The following is a 21,804-nucleotide window of genomic DNA, read 5'->3' as shown; positions in this document are numbered from 1 at the left end:
ACAAAACCATAAAGGGCAAAAAAAAGTTAGAATCCGAGAATAGGATTATGAAACAATATAGCCTCCAACAATCGCGTATTTTGATAACAATAGACCATGAATAGTAATAGATAATTGTACGTTACTAAATTAATTTGATTTACCTCTGACAATAAAACACAAATGAAAATTATCAATGATCAGGTGGGTTTGGATCAAGACTCCTTAATAATTGGCTGTTCTGATATCCCATTAGGCCAATCTTCTATTTGTGGAAGTACACCTCGAAAAAGCACCAAGTACCACATGTGTTATCATCAACCACAAACCATATGGTAGATGAGGCACGCCAGCAGGCAACTATTCTAATTTCTACATGTGGAAGAATTAGACCCGACGGCTGAAAATGGAAAGAAAGGCATGATTGAGTGGAAATCCAAGATGGAAATTACCAGCCATTAGATATAGGAAAGGCCATCAAATTGCAGTTCCACTGAAAATTATCAACAAATTGGAATAGAGTCATTCTTAGTGATCGAGTAGTGCATCATATATGGTGCTCTTTGATGTCCTGTGATAGGCATGGCTGGTCAATTAAATGCTAAGGATGAGGTTAACTTCTCTGTTATCGACTTTCCGAGGTTGTTTCCTAGGAACAAGAATGGAATTTGTTGGATAGTGCTGAAAATAGCTATGTAATGCTGTTCTGAATTTTAGCAATATAGCAAGTGATTTCTTTTTCCGCTTTAATGCTTAGATTGCATAACTTTTTCTAGCTGCAAAGAAGCATATTCAACAAACGTGTTTGAAGCAGGAAAAGAAGAGAAGCATGAGCGTATATGGTCAGTTAACATGTTTGAAAAAACTAGAGAAATGTCAAGAGGCATAATTGCTCCTTTTCAAATGTAAGAATTAGAATAAGACTTTGCTTAATAATGCTTTAGGGAATTCATTTAAAGAAGCCCAAAGTTTTACCTTCAAAAGTTTGTAGCAAACAGTTTTATGTTTTGTACCCCTAGCTGGTTGTTTTCTTTGAGAAAGGCAAATAACCCTTACCAAAGATATGTCACTTTAATAAAAGAGGTTATTCTGAACCCTAACCTAAGTGATTTTTGCGCTAATTTTCACAGACCTTCAAACTACTTAACCATTATATTGATTAAAAAACCGTTAAGAAATTAGAATCAAACTAGAAAAGGTTTCGGAACCCTTAACAACGGAATTACTACTAGCTAATAGGTCATCCCCCAGTTCTCATTACATTTTTTTTATTTGTGCTATTCAAATTACAGAGTTCGTAGAACAAATAAAAACAAGGGAACATCAAAGTACTTGACATAAATGGTTTGCCACTTGAATCAGGAGCAAATTTGTTCCATTCTCCTTTATATATATTTCATGTTCGAACACGTATGGTCATGTTTCTGCTGCGTCATTGTAATACGATGCAAGTTTTTTTTTTTCCGGTTTCTGCTCCTTTTGTCTGTTCTAAAATCTATACTCTACATATGTGAGACAAATTGATTCAGTAGTTAATTAATGAGCTTTAAATGTATCAACTATTTTCATGTACAGATGGTAGAGAGAACATGTATTTTTCTACTTTTGCAATGTTTCTCTCGATTTGAATGCTTTTCCTAGTTCGAATTACTCATTAGTCATGCGGCCGGAACGTTTTCTTGTCCAAGGACTAAGGATGGTATCTTTAGATGCTGCAAAAAAAAAAAAAAAGGATGATCTTATTGAGAGTTTGTTTGGAAGATAGTGGTCCATTGGGATGGGAGATTACTTGAAAAAAGTATATATTTATCATGTAAGCAGAACAAAATTTGATAATTTTTTTTGCATATCTTGATAACCAAACAGACTCGGTGAAACTGTGGAACGACACAGTAATTCAGTTCAGAATGAGTTTTTTCTACCCGGGTATTTGACAACTTTTAGGTTTCTTTCATTTGTCAATTACTAGGAGGAGAGGAATGAAAGGAGAAATTGAGAAGGAAAAAGGATAAAAGTAAGAAATAAACATCTATTACGAATGAGGGGCAAATATTCTTTACAGCACGTCATGTGGACTTCTATAGAGAAGGGAGGTTATGTAAGAAAGTAGTGTGAAAGAAAGTGAAGCAAAAGAAAGAAAAAATTGCACTTTCTTGTTTGTGTTATTTGACAAGAAAACTTTGTTGAAAAATTTATGGTCTAACTAATAACTTTTTATTCAAAATCTTGTAAATATTGCAAAACACGAATACTAGAAAATGAGAAAAAGTGCTAGAACAATTTTCAACTGTCTAGCTAAACAAACAAACACAAAGGAAAAAAATGACCAATTTATCTTCATTTTCTCTCACTTTTCTTTACAAACCAACACTCTCAAGGTTTTAGAGTATGCGAAGCAAAACATGGCACAAAGTAAACCCTAGAAGCATTCGTAGGTAAAGTCTAAATAACCCTTGAGTATAATTCTTCCCATTAATGCAACTAGGCTTCCAGAGATTTACCAGGGTACCTTTGAGAATTACAATAAACAGTGCACAGGGAAAATCTATATATATATATATATATATTTTATCAATCGAGCTATTATATCAAGCCTGAATTTCACAACATAAGTCTCTCCCAACACATTAAAGTACAATCCCAAGATTTCACACTTGTCTGAATCCTGCAATGTGGAAGGTCGGCTACTGGCACTAATTACTTGAAATTATACACCGAATTTCTAGGAACATAGAACAAGATGCACCCTGCAGATTCCATCTTGCAATCTGACAGGTATCGAGCCTGTGCAATAATAATTACCTACTCAAGAAAAATACAGATTTTGTATATAGTGGTGAGTAGGATCGAATCCACAGGGATTGGGGAGAAATTTATTTCCTTTAGAGTCAAGATAAATGGGGGATTTTAGGATTAAATGCTAATGAACTAAATAAATCAAATGCGAAAATAATTTAATTAACAGAAATAATTGGGGAAACTCTAGCCAAGGATATACTTCAGAAATGGTTCATGCACTGATCATCGATTCATAGATAATTCCAACATTTATTAATAGATTGGTTATAGCTGTCATACACGCGATAAACAACCAATCTTTCCTTAATTTCTCGACAGTTAAGGTACGATCGTTAACTATTTCTCTAACCCGAAAACAACCCTAGGTACGACCGTAGGATTTAATTTCTAGATTGCATAATTAGAAAAGCTCAACCCTAACTAACAAACACGCTACGAGGGTTTGTTTAAATTAGATCGTATGTTTCCCTAACATAAACCCTATTATGCCGGTTGCTACCGGGACAGAGGTAATCGAACAATTACGGATTCAACTACCCCTAATTAGCAAATAGCCTACGTGAATAATTAAATATTGCGCACCTATTCAATCATACACGATAGCTATACCAACAATTAAAAGCAGAAAACACACAAATACCAACAAATGAAGGAAGTAGTTAAAATAATTCAGATCTCACAGTTATTATTGAGCCAAATCTTTAGTTGTCCCCTTGACTAGAAAACAAGATTAGTTACTCTTCATTGAGAGTAACTCACGCAAGTCCCCTCCACAAAATTGCGTCAATGTTCGATAGTAAAAGAACTACTCTGCGGAGCCGAGAGCCAAGCGGCCGCCTCCTTCCCTTTTCTTATTCCCTGGCCAAGTAGTAATCACGTGAGATCCCTAGCTGAGTCCTCATCCCGCAGGATCCGGCTTCTTTTCCTCTCATTTGCTTTGTTTCCTATCAAGTACTAATATCTTGGCCTCCACTAAATAAAGGCCCGCAAAAGAATTAAAACTCCAATTCTAATTGAAAAAGGGAAACCTTCTAATAAAATAATGCTAATTATTCCCTAATAAAACATTTAATAAAAGGTGGCATTTTCCTAATCTTCAACCAATGCTCCACGTAGACTCCATCTTGAATTGGAACACTTGCGCTTGACAATCAACTCCAAGAAAATTACCTCTTTTTAGCACTTTTTACTCCAATGCCCTGCAATTAATATAAAATACCAAATATAAGTAGAATCCGACAATTAAAACAATATTTGGCTAAAAATCAAGGGAAAAATAATTATAAATTTAGCAACAAATTATGACCTATCACAATCAATGTTCATCAAAGCAATAGATAGATCCCATCTGATCAACAACTAAGATTCAAGATTCACAAATCTTGATTTGTGATTGAGGAACAACCATGATGGGGTGCCCTTCAACTTAGGGAGACAATTCAGGAATAGTCGACAAATGCTGCATTAAAATGTACTATTACTTAAATTAATTGCCAAAATGAACAGTTAGGTATTTATCCTATCCTTAGCTTCCGTCTACATCTGTATACCATGGTCCCAAAAGTTAGGTTCCCCTCCAAATAACTGAATTAACAACCATTTATTCATTAGCCTTCATTTGAGAGTTGAAAACTTGGCATCTAACTTCCATAGAGTATTTTAGGTCATCCCTCACTAATTCCCCTAGGAAAATTTTCACATAAGCATGCTTCATATCCACACAAGCTTTAACTAATTGTGCCATGCCATGATATTCACTAATTCCCCTAAGAATTTCCTGATACTGTTCTAAGATTGAATCAGCGATAGTAATAACATGTTATCGTATTTGATAGTATAAAGGAAACACTACTGTCACACTTTATCCCTACTCTATTATTCGCATTTTAGACAAAGGTGGAATTGTGACGTTGGAACCTTACATTAAAATGGGTGATAGTTTAATAGGTAAATTAATGATCTAGATGGTGAAAATTCGTCTCATGTCTTGAAAAATATGTATTTGTTAGTTGTCATAACTGATATTTAGGTATTTGCGTCAAAAGAAACTTGTAAAAGATTACCTGTAGGCAATAAGGGTTAGGTTATTGACGTCAGATGGGTCCAGAGAAAAAAAAAAGGAACAAATAAAGAAGGATAAACATACACACACATTGGAGAAACCAAATGGAAAAATCAACAAAAACACTAGGGCAATTTTGGGATATCAAGAAACTAAGACCAAGGATAGGGGCGGTTGAAAATTTTGGTACAATTATCTGCTTGTTGTATTATTTATTATACAATATGGTGTATTTTTATATACTTTTATTGTACTTATAAATTTTAGACCTGCACACTAACTCAAATGTACGAATATAATTGTTTGTGTGAGCGGGCATCAAATTATGGACAATATATAATAACTGTACCTAAATGTAATTAACTCAACTATATCTGCCCCAATTCCAAGAAACTAGTCTTTTATTTTCGATACAATCAATGGACCTCTAAAATTCTCGATTTTAATTAAAAAAAACCTTTCACCATGCATTTAAGGGCAGTTTTGTGAGTCTGCATGTGCTCTCAACTCTAGTCTGCTCTCTTTGTTTTCACCTGCAAAGTCCTCTTCTTCTTTGTCTTGATTCCATTCTTTTTTAGCCTCCAAAGTCAGACATCAATACCTTATTCAAAACAAGGTTGATAAGCCCCACATAAGTTTCACTCAATCCCACTGCGATTCTTTCTAACTCATATATCATACGTCTCCTTCACAAAAACCAAACATGTCTGATCAATCTTCAACAACTAGTTGGTTCTTTACCTACACAAAGATACGTTTCTTCACCAAAATCAGACGATTCCTCCTCCTCAGAACTGCCAAGAAACAGTATAAAGCACCGGATCACTCAGAAAAATTGAGGGATTTAAGTAGCGCGAGTAAGAAAGAAGGGAAGATAGAAAAAGAAGGGATGGAGAAAGAGAATGACCAAGATGGTTGGGTGGTTTTGCAAAGGTCTGTAAAGGGACTTCATTTTGGGAGGTGGGAAGAAAAAGAGTTGGCAGCTAAGGAGATTAAGAGAATAGCAAAAGAAGATTTGAAGACAAGGAAATCAATGGGTGAGCTTGGAATTATACAGCCTTTGGTTGCTATGATCGAATCAGAGGTGGTGGAGAGGCAGAGATTAGCAGTTCAAGCCTTAATTGAGCTAGCAAATGGCTCTTTCACGTAAGTTGAATAATCAGTCAAAAATTCTGATATTGTCATTTGTGTTTTAATTATGGTTTTAGTTTCTCGAATTTTGATAAGAAAATCTAATTTCATTTTTGGTATTCTGCCTTTTTTTTTTTTGGGTTGTGTACTTGTGTTAGGCCAGGCTCGTTAAGGGGCATTTTAATTTGCATAATCAGTTTTTTTTTTGTGGTGTTTTAGATATAGTGAAAGCCAAAAAACTGAAACCTTGAAAGCCATATTAACTAAACTGCATAACTTACTCCTTTTGTATTTAAACGGAAAAAATCAATATACAGCTGCAGGAATGAACTAGATATGCCTGCTGTCTAAGTTTCAGCAAATATAGCCATCCTATCTAGGCATTTTTTTTTTTTTGGTTTTCTATTGGTGCTTTGCAGTTTTTTTTTTTTTTGGTTCCATTAAAATCACGGACCAAAACAGAGTTCGAGCCAAAATTTCTCCCAAATTTAGTCAAAGGTATTGCGCAAGAATTTGATTGCAAATCAAAATGTTGGCCCCCACCGTGCACAAATCTTTTACAAACATACTATTCCTTTTGCACCACTAAGTCCAAAGTCATACGAGTAAACGCATTTTGTATTATGGTTGATTTTCAACCACATTGAGTATTAACTAGTGATGCTTTAACTATTTTTCGAGATATGGATAGATGCAATATGGAAATTTCATCAAGATGGAAAATAGGTTTTAGTTGGTATAGTACTTGCCCGTGATCTTTCAGCTTAAGGCAGGGAATCACTAAAACAAACAAAATATACTAATTACTTGTATTAGGAATGGACTCATGCCAACCACATAAACCTGCCCTCTTTTCTGTCACTTCAATTTTTTCATTTGGTTCTTAATTCAATTGTCCCATTGGTTTTCAAAGTGATTGTGACAAGTTAGGTGTTAAAGTTAGTGAACATAGATTCTATAATACAGAGTGTGTTTGAATAGGAATTATTTGTACAAAAATTATTTACTTGTATCGTAAACAAATTTTTTAATATATTTTTTATCTCTCAAATGTCACAATGTAAAAAAAGTGTTATATTAATTATTTTAAATAATCTCGTATTAGAGATCGTATCTTGTGTTTGACAATTTGGGGTAAGAAGGGTGTTGGGAATTTGATGGATATAAGAAAAAAATAATAAAAAAAAAACATTGTGCAGCCAAAATTGAAATCAGATAAGCTAGTGGACATATTGTGGCAAGAGATCATTGGAGGAGGAACTGCCTCAATATAAAAGGTGTCGAACCAACATGGAGCCCAGTGCCCAATTTTGACCATACAGATTGCTCGTGGAAACTTGAGGGTGGTTTTGGCTGAAATGGCTAGAATCATAGAGAAGTCTTGGGTGGCCATTAGATCAGTCTTCTGCCAAAAAACGAATTCATTTGTTAGTTTGTGTGTCCGGTGTCCACTATCTTGCAACTTGCTATATTCTTCTCCAAATTCTCATCCTAAAGAAACGAAAGAAAAACAGAACTCTTTCCAATAATGATCATTTCACAATTCCCAAGTAGTCCAAGTCCAAGCCTTCTCATGTTGACCATAAAAATCCTCCTCACAAAATCCCTCTATTTTCAGTTACTCAATATCTATCTATTTCTGCTTTTTAAGTCAAGTAAGAGTTAGTATTCATGTGATTCATTGGTGACTCTTGAGTTATGCAGTCATGACTTCCAATTTCTTGGCCAACTTTCCTATGACAATGCCCGCAGGAGAACTAATTACCCATCACAAAAGAAGAAGAAGCTGATTTATAACCACTTCTTGTTAGTAGGTAATCGATTTTAACTTAAGCAATGAATTATGAAGCTGCAAGATGCTGATTGCTTCCCACTGGCTACTGCACAACAAATTCCACAGTGCGCACTAGTAGAAAAAAAGTTGGAAATGCAAATAATTCCTTCCCCAGAGAACTTAGATATAATCCTATCTGTGTAGGGAATATAATAACTCTGCTTTTATTGACCTGATTTCCAAGGCTCAGATGTGCATTGAAGAATCCTAACCTCATTGACTTCTAGACTGCCACATACCAATTGATATTTTTTCTTCTGGTTGTTGAATTTGGACCCCAACTCCACACTATAGAAAGACCCCACAAATATGTAGTTTTGTTGTGACCCCATTCCCCAGCCCCATTTTCCTATTTGTTTTGCAAGCAGTTTTTCAAAGTGATGACGCCTTGAACAATCCTCCAAAATCAAGCTATTTTATTTCTTAAAGGTTTTGAAAGTTACACTGGACAGAAATCGGAGGTTGTTGCAGTATTTAATTCATCAACTTTGTCTGTTCTGATTTTCAGGAACAAGTTGCTCATGGTGGAGTCAGGAATCTTATCAAAACTGCCCAAAAAAATAGACCTATTAGATGAATCAGCATTTCAAGATTTTGCACATTTGCTCTCGTCTTTGTCATCCCTATCAAGCATTCAATTCCCTGTCTCTTCAGCAAGAATTATTCCTTTTGTAGTCTCCATTCTTGATTCATGTTCAAGTATCGAGACAAAAATATCATGCTTGGGGACCTTGTACAATCTGTCCTCAGTACTAGACAATGCTGGCAATTTAGTAGCAAGTGGGGTGGTTAATACTCTGCTGAGGCTGTCTTCAGTAGGTGAAGCGTCAGAAAAATCCCTTGCAACATTAGGAAATTTGGTGGTGACTTCGACCGGGAGGAAGGCATTGGAAAGCAGTCCGATGGTGCCAGAAAATTTGATTGAAATTCTGGCATGGGAGGAGAAACCAAAATGTCAAGAGTTATCGGCATACGTTTTGATGATTTTAGCCCATCAGAGCTCCGTGCAAAGACAGAAAATGGCCAGGGCAGGAATAGTACCTGTCCTTCTTGAAGTAGCTTTGTTAGGGAGCCCTTTGGCTCAGAAAAGAGCTCTGAAGCTATTGCAGTGGTTCAAGGATGAGAGGCAAAAGAGAATGGGGCCTCATTCAGGGCCACAGGTGGGAAGATTGTCGATTGGATCGCCTGTAAATAAAAGGGGTGTTGATGAAGGGAAGAAATTCATGAAGAATATTGTGAAAGAAAGCTTGTACAAAAATATGGAGACGATCACTCGAAGAGCCAATGGTGCTGGAAATTCTTCAGGGTTAAAGGCCTTGGTATTAAGTTCGAGTTCTAAAAGTTTGCCTTATTAAGGGGTTTATGCAAAGGTCGATTATTGTTTTCCTTCCGCTAGGATAGTATACTGTTATCAGCAATTCCCCTAAGAATGGGACATGAGGGAACTTTTCTAAGAGAAGAAAAGGATAAAGCATCAGCTCCCATGAGAATACACTCTTTTGAGAAGAGCTTCAGTCTCTTTTTGCCTGTAGATAAGCAACCTGAGGATATTAACCTTTTGTCTTTAAAGAGTCCAACTTTGAACAGGAAAAATGTGCTCGAGTTCAACATTTATACCATTGTGTTTATACATGTGCACCAAGCAAAACTCTCTGCACCATAAGATTTGCACAAATTGGTTTAAGTCAGAGAAAATTCAACTCGTGAGACCCTGATTTTAGGGTCGAAAAGACTTTCCTTCATATTATAGAAATACGAAACCTAATTCCAGTATTCTAACTTTATTATCGTAAGTCCATCACAACAGATAAAGTACCTTTCTTATCCAAAAGGGCAAAAAACTTCAACGGCCACTAAACTATTGATTAGATCATGTTTTGGCCATCAAACTATTTTTCGTCAGTAATTGGCCACTAAACAACTTAATCAGTAAATCCGTGACCATTTAGTCGATAATTGCTTTTAATTTGTGAAATTAGCAGTACATGTGACAAAGTGCAGGATAATTTTGTCCAACAATTAAGCGACCCTATTTCATAGATTAATTGCTAATTTTATAGATTAAGAGCAATTATCGACTAAATGGTCACAAGTTTACTGATTAAGTTGTTTAGTGGCTAATTACTGACGAAAAATAGTTTGATGGCCAAAACATGATCCGACCAATAGTTTAGTGGCCGTTGAGATTTTTTACCCTATCCAAAATCATTATAAAAAATGAGCACTGTGTTGAACGGCTTGCATCCGTCACCAGTGTTTTAAAATTCTTACGAGAAACTAAAATGAATTAGAAGTTTATTCTTGGTTTAATCGGTTCATTCAATCTCATTTAGAGTTAAGTGAAAAGAAATGGTAAAAAGGATTAAATGATTTTCTGAGTATCCTTGCCATTTAAGTTCGCATAGCATATTTTGTCTGAGACTGGACTATAATTTTAAGCATTAATTAACATTAGCCATCAGGCAAGAGCAGCTGTTCTTCTTTCTGATTTTATTCCCAATTAATTTACATGACGATAAAATAAAAGACTCAATTCATTTCGAGCTAATTTATGCTGGGCTAAAGCTCGAACACCAGTTTTTGGGCATGTAGGGGTCCGGAGTACATGATTGATTTGGATCTGCAACTAATCTGGGCTGACAAAGCCCAATTCACCAGCCCAGTTGTTGTGGACAAGCACCGTTTGTAATTTGCAGCATCATCTATTTATTTCTTTTCTTGGTTCCAAATTGAATGGTAGAATTTCATTAAGAAACTAATAAATCACTTGAAAAACAATCTCATCCACATATATACATACATACATACATATATATATATATATATATATATGGAGAGAGAGAGAGAAATCAAATTAAAATAAGTTACAACATTGCAACAATGTAGTATCAATTCCACGCAAAAACAAATTCTATTATCGGAGTAATTTAAAAAAAAATTATGTCAAAGCTAAATCAACCACACAATCATTATTGTGTACATAGCTTGGTTGAGATATAGAGAGAACAAAATGTTGTTTTTGGTCCTCCCAAAAAAAAGTAGTACATATAATTTGGAATGTGAAGCCTAGATATCATGGACAGTAGATCCAACAAGCTTTGTTAATACCGTAAAAAGTACTTGTAAATTCTTCATAAATGAATTTTTGGTATCTTTTCTCATGTATTGTTTTTGTTGTTTTAAATTTTACAAAATTTGATTACACAGAGTGATCATAGAATTTAATCAGAATGAGTTAAAACAACTTTTTTTTTTGGTAAATTATGCATTTTAACTTTTTTTGGCTATTAAAAAATCTATATTCTAAAAACAAAAGCAAATAAGAATATAATCTATATTCTAAATACAAAAGCAAACAAGAATATAAAAAAATTGGTTATCCAAAATCAGAATCTTTAATCAATCAAAATAATCAATTGAGAAAAAACCATTAGCAATCTTACTTATACCATAAAAACGTACTTTTTTTTTGAAACAATAAAAACGTACTTATAAATTCTCCATAAATGACTTTTTTGCTATCTTTTCTTGGCGTGTTTTAGCAATTTTAAATCCAAATGGTCATTAGTGTCACTATGAAAAATTAAGTCCATTAATATTCCTTTATTTTATTTTATTTTTTAAAAAAGAGGGAATCCTCTTCGTTTAAGGTTTTCTAATTTGTTTCTGAAGGTGAAATATCTCTCTATTTATTACGGACTAGTAGCTATTGCTGCCTCTGAAAACTGTTACCAACCGAAGGGGTTTCTCTCAAGCCAAACCCTGCTCTCGCTTTCTCTCTCTAGGGTTTACTTTCTCCCACTTAGGGTTTTATCCATGTCTCTCAACCTCATGGATCTCTCCAAGAAACGCAAAACGGAAGAGAACGGCGGTTACCCTGCGCCGACTTCCCTCATCGCCGACCCGAATGCAACCCTACCACCTTTCCCGAGCCCGTTATCGCCGGAAGACGTCAGCAAAATCCTGGACCCTTTCACTAAGGAACAACTCCTTCCCATCATCCGTGCTGCCATCGTCCGCCACCCCGATGTCTTGGAAGCCGTGCGTTCTGTCGCCGACTCCGACCCGGCCCAAAGGAAACTCTTCGTTCGCGGTCTCGGTTGGGAAACCAACACCGAGAAGCTCCGTGCTGTTTTCTCAACTTACGGCGAATTGGATGAAGCTATCGTCATCAGCGATAAGAACACCGGGAAGTCGAAGGGGTATGGATTTGTTACCTTTAAGCATATTGATGCTGCTATTTTAGCGCTTAAAGAACCCAATAAGAAAATCGATGGGAGAATTACGGTTACGCAGCTCGCTGCAGCGGGTAATTCAGGGAATTCACAATCAGCTGATGTGTCTTTGAGGAAGATTTATGTTGGCAATATTCCTTTTGAGATATCCTCTGAGAGGCTGTTGAGCCATTTTGCAATGTATGGGGAGATTGAGGAGGGCCCGCTTGGATTTGATAAGCAGACTGGAAAGGTCAAAGGTTTTGCCTTTTTTGTTTATAAGACGGAAGAAGGAGCGAGAGCTTCATTGATGGAGCCAAACAGGGTTATTGATGGGCATGTCGTGGTGTGTAAATTGGCTACTGATAATAAAAAGATGAAGCAGCCCCAAAATGTTGGGCCTGGAGGCGGAATGCCGGGGATGCCGAATGCTGGTCCTGGAGGAATTCCCAGTGATGGGACTTATGGGGTTCATGGTGGTGGATATGGGCCATATGGAGGGTATTCTGGTCCTGGATTGCAGCAGCCGCCACAGCCTCAGCAACAGCCAGGGATGATTCAGGCTCCACAGCTGAATGCTGGGGTTGGCGGGCCTGGGGGTTTTGGGCAAGGGACTGGCTTTGGGGGATATGGGCAGGGTGGTGGACAGTATGGTGGTGGTGGAGGAGCAGGGTCTGGGGAGTATGGTGGTGTTGGTGGATTGAATAACCCTGGTGGTGGGTACAGGATGCCTCCCACCTCAGGTGGGATGCCAACATCTGGAGGGTATGCTGATGGAGGGAATTATGCTTTATCATCAACTTACCCATCACAGATAAACCCGCAAGGAGGAGGACCTAGGGTTCCACCAGGTGGGATGTACCAGGGCATGCCACCGTACTATTGAGGTAACTCTTTGTTATGATATTTCCTTTTAGTTTATTGGTTTCATTTAGTTATTCGTCTTTGCTAAGTGTTTGCTGTTTTCCCTTAGTGTTGTAGTTTGTTATGAAGGATAATCATTGAGCATATGTTTTGTAGTTTTCCTCTGTCTTTGCTTTTCCTCCAGTGTTTGGTGTTGCACTTGTTCCTTTCCTTTTCACGTGTGTTTTGTTCTTTATTTGGTGCTTCTTGTTTTATTGTGTTGCTTCATGCTTCTTGTTGGTTTCTATTCCTCAGCTACATCTTTTAAGCTTTCCTGTTTAACTGATCCCATGGCTTATTATGATTGATTACGGGTCATTTAGATTTGAAATGTGGTACTATCTGGGTCACCTTGAATTCGATCATGTAACGTCTGGACTGGTTTTTTGGGGACTTTTGAGCTTTTCTCCCGTCTTTCTAAGATTTTTCCCCATCTCTTTTTTATGCATGTTTGAGTGATTGCTTGTGCTAGTACTTTTGCATGTATGATGTAACTGTTATTTTATTAGTTCACGAAATACTCCTGCTTTGCCTGTGCTTAGCAGGGCACAACAACTACCCTCCTGCCTTACCTATAGTTGATTGTTTAGGTTGCAAAAGTAAAGCTTGTTGCTGCTTTTGGAATCTCCACGTGGTTGAAGATTAGTGACTTGCATTCCAATTCTTTCTAGGGAATCTAAGTTATTTCTTTCATAACCTTCCGTCATTAGTTTGGACAGCACGTGATATTTTGACTTGTTGAAGAATGAGCTCACTCTATTTTTCAGTTATTATCGGCATGTCTTTGTAGTTTAATTGCAATAAAAATAATCATCAAATTACTTGTGAAGTAGTTTTGATTTTCATTCTGCTCCACCTTTTTGAGCTTTGAGATTGGTCATTTTATGTGCTGACTGTCTTGCTGTTTGCATGTAGTTTTCCCTTGTTGGAGTCCCATGTCTGGCAAGGTGAGTGAATATGCCTCACATGAAATTATATTTTCTTTGCGCAAACAAGCCCTGTACTAAGAAAAACTCATTTTTAATTTGCAAGGGGCCTTTTGTCAACAGCTCATAATAAGGTATAAGCACATTTTTTTGGGGAACGAGATCTAATTTTGAAAGCAGGCATTGGGTTGCTTTTTTTTATATAGCCTTGAGCTTTTCAAAACATAGAGAGTTTTTTAGGTTTCAACGATTTTATAAGATTAACTTCTTTAACAATTTCAAAGGAGCTGCTTGTAGTGTATTTTAAGTGTTGAAAATGAGCCTTGAATCTCACCTTTACTTCTGTTGATGTCTTCTCTCTAACCTTTGTGGATATATAAGTTCATTTGCACATGTGCTATATTTTTTCCTTTTTTTTGTAGATTATGTCTGCAAACTTGTTTATGTTGAAATTCTATTAATGGATTGAGTTGATGCATGGGTATCTGTTCAGGTGTTTGAGAGCTTGGGCGCAAATGCTTTATATGGTTGTGGTGATTTCAGTGATTGCGGACAATGATATCTTTGGTTGATAAATGGACTGCTGTACATCTGTTGCTGCTTCACTCTATCTGCTCCTTGTGGAAATGTGGCCATTACTTGATATTTGCTAGAGTTAGGCTAGTTCATGGTTTTACTTGAAGAAGTTGCTGTATTATGTGACTTTACTGGATTGTGGAATGTTTCTTGTAGTAGTGTTCTTCTCTAATATAATTATAGTTGTTACTGGTATTTTTATTGTCTGTTATTGAAATTAAAAAAAAGCTGAGATTTGTGCTTCTTCATATCATTTTATCTTATTCTTTTTCTTTTGTTTTGGTGCTCTTTTTGAACTGTTAAATTTGATATGAAATTGAGTCGTTAATCTGTTATTAATCTGCTTCCCCTTAACACTAAATGCCTAAGTTTTTGTGATGTGGTAGATGTTGGCTTTTGCAACTATGTTGAGATTGCATTTGCCAGTGCTACTTCTTTTCTCTTCCTTGACTACCATTTCCTACTCCATCTGTGAAACAAGTTATTATTAATTGAATACGCATATCTCAGTGTCCTTTCTACACCTAAATTGGATGCGTCAACAGAATGGCTGTTGACTAGGGAGTTAAAACGAAGGTTTAAAATTTCGTCAATAATCGTTGTTTTGACTTGATAGAAAACTTTTGATAAGACTTGTAGCAACATATGATCCAACAGTCCAGCAAATCTTATATATTCCTACCTGCCTGTCACTGTCAATTGGTTTTATTATTGCCCTTCCTCTACCACTTTCCTGACCTTTCCATTGCTGCCATTCCAAAGTCCCCATTCACAACTATCAGCACCTTTCTTCTCTCTTTTGTATTGAGAGCCACTAATACCTCGTCAACCTTGATAGTGGCATCAAGGTATCTGATCCACATAAAAGATCTCAGCTTCCACTAATTTTGCTTCTCTGTCACGCTGCCAGTAAATTTATCCAACCTGCCACATCTTTATTATGTTCTGTTGCGTGTCCTACTACCACCAGCATGTGTTCCATTCTTATATCATTTTCCTTTTGTTATCCTCAGCTGACCACTGGTTTCCATCAACTTGCTCTCATTCTTCATCCCATCTGGTATAACCAACAGTTTGTTTTCCACTCTTATTTTGCAGTCATCTCTAGCTCTGATCTCCTTTTGTTGAGCTTGTATCAGCAGTTCATAATGTTTCTTTGGATCTATTTTAGGAAAATAAGAGGAAGAGAGAGATGGTATAAAGGAGGAATTTAGGAGGTTCTCATTAATCTGCTTTTTGAGTTTTTTTTTTAATTGTGTTTTAATTTTTTAATAACAACCACAATACATTAATTCAACTAGGCTGAAAGGTCACTTGTGTATATCTTTCAATAAGCTCTGCTAATGTCATGATGGTAGGTGGCTGTTTTGTTTGACCTCTTCGTCAAAAGGGTTACATATATTTGGGAAACTAAAAGGGGCTAAATGTAGTACACTGTCTCTAGTATCTTTTTCTTTGGTTATAAATTTTGGTGTTTCTTTCTTACTAGCATTTTGTTAAGATCAGATATAACTATGTGTGACCCTCTTTGCCGAGGAAAATTATGATTTAGTTAAGTGTTTTTTGTTGGATAATACAAAAGGGGCTCCTTCCTGATTAGTTTTTAGAGCAGTGGGAATTGGAAATGTGAAAGTTAGGTGAAGAATGCGTTGTTCTTATACAAATGCACATATTTATGGTGACGTTTTTATTGTGTCTGTACAGATGCATAAGTTCACATGAAGTAGATGAATATTCCTTTGTGACTTGACTTGATGATATCTAATGTGAATTGCTTTGGTGCCACATGCTGTTGGAGCATGCTCGTTTTGACGACTGGTGTTAATAGTTCAAAACCTTATTTTTATTGAGAAAATTTTAATGGATAGATGTCAATCCTGACTTTTTGTTCTTTTACTTTGCATCATTGGCTATGCCTTGCGTATTCAATACATTCTCTAACTCACCTTATCTTCCATAATCTGACTTGTGGCCTTTAATTTGTACTGGATCTGTTAATGAATCTGAATGTTTGCAACATAGGTGTTACTTTGTTTCTTTCGCTTGTGTTTGGCATTCTTATGTTTTAGTGTGTGAAAACTGTGTGATTACGGATGAGAGTCCAGGCATGCTTTATTGCACTGCTCCTTGGATTTTATTGGTCATGTCTTTGAAACAACTACAAGAATGGGGAAGTGTTGATGTTCCTTTTGTAGTTATGCTTGCATCCCCACAGACGAATTCACTTGAACATTTATACGTTGGTAGCTGTGTTTTCTTGGGCCAAGGCTTTATAAGTGGATGTTGTATCTGAGCTCTTTCCATTTTATTTCTAGTTTTTTGATAGATGTGTCTAACAGGGTTGTCAAGGTAGGTCAGACTTAAATCCTTGGTCTGAAAAGTGCCTATGCATGACCAGCTTTACTGAGTGCTAAAGCAATTATAACAGCGTCTTCTGTTGTAATACACTTAGCTGTCTGCTTGTGAACATTTGGAAAGGAACAATGTCCAAGTTTTCTTTAATGTGGATGGGGCCACGCATTTCAATTGTTTGCTTTCCCTCCATGTAATATAGTGAATTCTATTTATATCTGAGTACATTCAAGTTCGAAGCTATACCATACGCAGGCAGAGATGCTTACACCTGAACTCGATGCCTCTGGATATTTCCTATTTTTGGCTGGGGGACTGGTGCCATGAGAGTGTTGGTAGTTTGTGGAGCTACTAGACACCAAAATGCCTGTGGTACCTGCAAACGGAAAACTTGTAATCCTTCCGCCTTGCCAAAATTGTTGCCCGTGCAGCTAATGAATTGAAGCCCGTCACATTCTGACACACTTATGAGCGGGACTCCAGCCATAGATAGAAATGCCTGTGATACCTGCAAAAGGGGAACTTTGTAATCGTTTCTGCCTTTGCCAAAATTGACGCCCCTGCAGCTAATGAATTGAAGCCCGGTCACTTTCGATGAGACTTATGAGCAGGATTCAAGCATAGATAGAAACGTATGGCTGTGGTTCTTGCTCGGTGAAATTTTGATTGCCCTTCAGTTCATAAAAGAACAGTTGTGTTGTAACATTTCAAGTACTACTGTGTACTTGGTCAGTGTAAAAACATCTTGCCATTGACGATTAGATGTATGTGGAAGCAGAAGCTGTATAAGTTGCTCATAGCAGCTTATAGGTTTTAGGCAAAGACTGAATATGTAACTTGTACAAAATCCTCGAGTAAATTATGGAACAAAGTTAGCAATTTGGGAGGAATTGACTACTCGTACTTTTCTTGGCCATTTAGTGTTTTTGCATGTTAAGGATGCATTTTGTAGCAATAGTTCTTTGGGATTCTTTAAGGCCTGACGGTCGTGCAAATTAATTCCTCGACTTGATGTTGTCAACTTGTCCTTCGAGACTGAAGTCACGCTGTGAGAGGTTAGAACCTTCGGCATATGAAATAGTTGCCTCGGAGGTCTCTTCAGTTAGCGGGTTGTTTTACATGATCTCATGATTATAATCCTGTTTTTATTTTTCTGGACACCAAAAGGGCAAAGAACATGTGATACGTATACCCTGCTCATAGCAACAATACGGTGGCAGCAATTTAGTGCTGTGTGAACACTTGCTTGTCCGAGCATGCTGCAATCTAATACTTACAGAAGCATGTGTGAACCAAAGAGGGTATGCTACTTGCCTACTTCCTAATGGTTCGACAAGTTGTACCACTAAGGATGCATCCAGATGAAAATATTACACCCACCCAAAAAATCTGATTACTTGTGATTGTTGTTTGTGTCCATTTGTTCTTAAATTCAATCTGCAAGAAAGACAACTTTTATTTTTCGGAGTTCATTTAAAGCACCTCTTGCGTCTATGCGCTGCTCTGGTGATTCAGCACTGCACCTCAAGGCCAATTCCATGACCGATAATGCACATTGAACCTTTTTGTTTGAATTTTCGTCCGTCACAGTAATTAGGTTGCTATCAATGAAATGGTTTGCTGAATTTTGTAGCGCATCCATCACCCAGTCCTTCAATCCGCAATCTTCGCCAAACATTTCATCAGTTGGCCTCTTTCTTGTAAAGGTTTCCATCAAAAGAATACCAAAGCTGTAGAGATCACACCTTGTGGATACTACACCCTCAAATCCATACTCTACATTAAAAAAAAAAATAAAAAATCGAAGTCGTATCATCTTTGTCAACCAGAGCAGTTAAGACTTAGGGACATGAACAGAACTACAATAAGAGCAAGAACTTCCAGATTAGGATAGTAAAGGTGCATAAGTCTAAGTTCTATTGGCAGAAGTTTTAGTTACCTGGTGCAATATAGCCAATTGTTGCGAGTGTCTTTGTTTGTGCTGTAATTTCACCTCCACCAAGTAACTTGGAAATTCCAAAGTCGCCCAGGTGACCTGTCATATCCTCATCTAGCAAAACATTGCTAGGCTTTAGATCACAATGCACAACTGGAGATGAATAACCATGATGCAGATAATCCAATGCAGAAGCTACATCGATCATTATATCTAGTCTTTGCAAGAAATCTAAGAAACAGTCGTGAGAATACAACCATTCCTCTAGGCTCCCATTGGGCATATACTCTAAGATTAAAGCTTTGAAATCTGGGTTAGAGCAGCTACTGATGACTTTAACAAGATTTCTGTGCCGAAGATTGCGAAGAACTTCACATTCTGTGTCAAAACTTTTGAATCCTCCTTCTAACTGCAAATTGAAAACCTTTACTGCGAATGGTGCCCCATCCTCCAGAACCCCTTTGTAAACTGAACCATAACCCCCCATTGCAATCAAATTGCTTTCGCTGAAGTCATTAGTTGCCTGCTGGAGTTCACGGTAAGATACCCTTTCATGCATAATCGTGGGGAATAACTCCACTCCAGAGATATTTGCCCTTTTGCTCCTCTTCTTCAAGATAGCCAACAAAATGGTGATGAGGATAATCATCAATGCTGATGGTATCAGAGTGTATGCCACTAGACGCAACCTTTTCTTCTTTGATCCATGCGGTGAATGGACGGTGCAAGGAGGGAAGTGCAATGAAGGAGGACCGCCACATAATGCTTTATTTGACATAAAAGATTCATATGTGAAGTTGGCGAAAGAACCATTTAATGGAATCCTTCCCTGTAGCTCATTGAATGACACATCGAAATATTTTAACTGCAAAAGCGATTCCAATGATGTAGGTATTTCGCCTGTGAGGTTGTTATTAGACAGATCTAATAATTGCAAACTTAACAGGTTGCTGAATGTCTCTGGGATAGGACCTTGTAATTCATTATGTGCCAATGAGAGATTGATCAAGTTCTGGAGACCTCCTAGTATTGTTGGAATGTTACCTGAAAATTCGTTCTCTGCCAAGGCAATGGCTAATGCAGCCTTCAGATTCCCAACTTCGGGTGGTATATTACCAATGAAAGAGTTTGAGCTGATCTCTAAATATAGCAAGTCTTTCAGCCTTCCAAGGCTTGCTGGGAATGTGGAGTTCAGTCTGTTGGAGTGCAAATAAAGTTCTCTTAGAGAAGTTATATTTCCAAAGCAATCTGGCACCTGACCACTGAATTGATTTCTGCTCAACTGTACTATAGCTAAATGCCTGAAAGTGCACAGATGGTTCGGAATGGACCCTGATATTCTGTTATCTTGAAGATCTAATCCTTGAAGATTTGATAACCCTTTGAGTGTATCTGGAAGTGGTCCAGTCAAGCTGTTGTTATCAAGACTCAACAGTAACAGACTGCTAAGGTTACCAATTTCATGTGGAATATTGCCCTTAATTCCACATAATGTTGCATCAAAGTTTTGAAAAGAGCTACTAAAATTGCCTATGGTAGGAGGAAGTTCCCCACTTAAGGGGTTTTCTGATATGCTTAGAAGCCTTAAATTTCTGCAATTTGTCAAAGATGTAAGAAAGCTGAACTCTGAAGGAGAATCAGAAGTGAAATGGTTTCGTTGAATATTAAGATACTCAAGGAACCTCAAACTGCCAAGTGATGTAGGAATTGAACCAGTAAATTGGTTCTGTCCGAGTTCCAACTGACTTAATTTTGTAAGATTTGAGATCGAGTCAAGAACAACTCCACTTAGTTTATTACCTCCAAGCAATAACTCTTCAAGGTTCGGCAGCTGTTGACCTATATTAGGTGGAATACTCCCTGAAAGGTTATTCACGGTAAATGAGATATTTGTCAAGGTTGAAATGTTAAATATAGATTTGGGAATGGGACCACTTAAGAAATTCATAGTGAAGTCCAAAGCCTGTAATTTCTGAAGATTGCCAAATTCTGCTGGAACTGGGCCTGCCAAAATTTGAGAATACACAAAAATTAGTTTAAGCAAATGCTGGCTGCGAGTGCAACTGAGTGTTTGTCTCGAGCGCAAGTCAGTAATATTCTTCCATGGAGGAAAAAGCAAAAAGGAGGTCATTATACCATCATGGCAACAACTATGGAACCAGGAACGTTTTCTGCATGATTCAATGCTTATGAAATCGCAAGCATGAAAGGCTAGATATATTGGAAAAAGTATGGCTGATACCCCGCCCCAACAGTTATTATCTCTTTTTGACAATGCATAATACTTGTTTGAGTTAAACTTCAAGAGAAACTATGGACATTGAGAGCTTATATACATTCAGAATGAGTTAATAAAACGTAGCTGACTCTCATGAAGACACGTACCTTCAAACATGTTATATCCACAACCCAATACGCTTAACATTGTAAAGTTTCCAATCTCTCTTGGTATTTGTCCACTGAATTTATTGGTGGACAGTGACAGAATTTGAAGCTCCGTGCAATTGTGGAATCGTGAATGAATCTGGCCTGATAATAGGTTGCTTGACAGATCAATTCCTTGAACCTTTGGAAGCTTAGTGCAAATGTTCATGGGAAGAGTACCGCTTAAGCTGTTGTCGGGCAAAGAAATTGCTTGCAGAGACGAAATGTTGAGAAGCATGATTTGTGGAACTGCTAACAGATTGCAGCAGTTAGTTATTCACTTTGCTATTCTTAGGCAGTAGATAAGTCAAGTACTTGATATGATTCTGATTCTAGGATCTTATCTCTAGCAGATTTTTTTCAGATTTTCTCTAATTCTGTTTTCTTTATGCTATATAAAAGCATGGCTTATGCCTCAATAAAATTAGACTTCTGCAATACGTATTCACTCTTGCTCTACCTTTTTCTGCTCTAATACCCAACAAAGTGGTACCAGAGCTCTCATCTTGAGGGATCTGTGAGGATTGAGAGAGTTTAAACACTTACCCCTTATTACGATGAATCCAGAATTTTCCTCTACTTATCAACTTGGACCTCCCATATTTGATGGAACAAATTATCAAATGTGGGCTGTCAGAATGGAAGCGTATCTTGGTGGAAATGATTTG

The 21,804-nt window shown here is 37.1% G+C and overlaps 3 protein-coding genes across 5 annotated transcripts; 2 read left to right on the top strand and 1 right to left on the bottom strand.

Moving 5' to 3' along the window:
* Positions 1 to 5,382: 5,382 nt before the first annotated feature.
* Positions 5,383 to 9,402, top strand: LOC113758520 (U-box domain-containing protein 7-like). The gene is made up of 2 exons (XM_027301335.1): positions 5,383 to 5,986; positions 8,314 to 9,402. Exons 1-2 carry the CDS (start codon positions 5,544 to 5,546, stop codon positions 9,158 to 9,160), a joined length of 1,290 nt encoding a protein of 429 aa, XP_027157136.1. The 5' UTR covers positions 5,383 to 5,543; the 3' UTR covers positions 9,161 to 9,402.
* Positions 9,403 to 11,536: 2,134 nt separating this feature from the next.
* Positions 11,537 to 17,673, top strand: LOC113758515 (UBP1-associated protein 2C-like). 3 transcript variants are annotated; one of them, XM_027301329.1, is made up of 3 exons: positions 11,537 to 12,906; positions 13,838 to 13,869; positions 14,342 to 14,672. In XM_027301329.1, the coding sequence occupies exon 1, from the start codon at positions 11,622 to 11,624 to the stop codon at positions 12,903 to 12,905; it is 1,284 nt and encodes a 427-aa protein (XP_027157130.1). In that variant the 5' UTR covers positions 11,537 to 11,621; the 3' UTR covers position 12,906; positions 13,838 to 13,869; positions 14,342 to 14,672. The 3 variants fall into 3 exon arrangements, with proteins under 3 accessions (XP_027157130.1, XP_027157132.1, XP_027157131.1); XM_027301331.1 differs by lacking the exons at positions 13,838 to 13,869; positions 14,342 to 14,672 and adding an exon at positions 17,032 to 17,673; XM_027301330.1 differs by lacking the exon at positions 13,838 to 13,869.
* A 465-nt stretch (positions 17,674 to 18,138) lies between these two features.
* LOC113758517 (probable LRR receptor-like serine/threonine-protein kinase At3g47570) lies at positions 18,139 to 21,374 on the bottom strand. The gene is made up of 3 exons (XM_027301333.1): positions 21,098 to 21,374; positions 18,716 to 20,716; positions 18,139 to 18,552 (listed from the first exon to the last, which is right to left on the bottom strand). Exons 1-3 carry the CDS (start codon positions 21,372 to 21,374, stop codon positions 18,209 to 18,211), a joined length of 2,622 nt encoding a protein of 873 aa, XP_027157134.1. The 3' UTR covers positions 18,139 to 18,208.
* Positions 21,375 to 21,804: the final 430 nt, after the last annotated feature.

This window comes from Coffea eugenioides, unplaced genomic scaffold, assembly GCF_003713205.1.
Source record: "Coffea eugenioides isolate CCC68of unplaced genomic scaffold, Ceug_1.0 ScVebR1_553;HRSCAF=1251, whole genome shotgun sequence".
NCBI classification, from domain to species: Eukaryota; Viridiplantae; Streptophyta; class Magnoliopsida; order Gentianales; family Rubiaceae; genus Coffea; species Coffea eugenioides.
The sequence above is the reverse complement of the archived record's forward strand: the minus strand, read 5'-3'. Positions and strand labels throughout refer to the sequence as shown.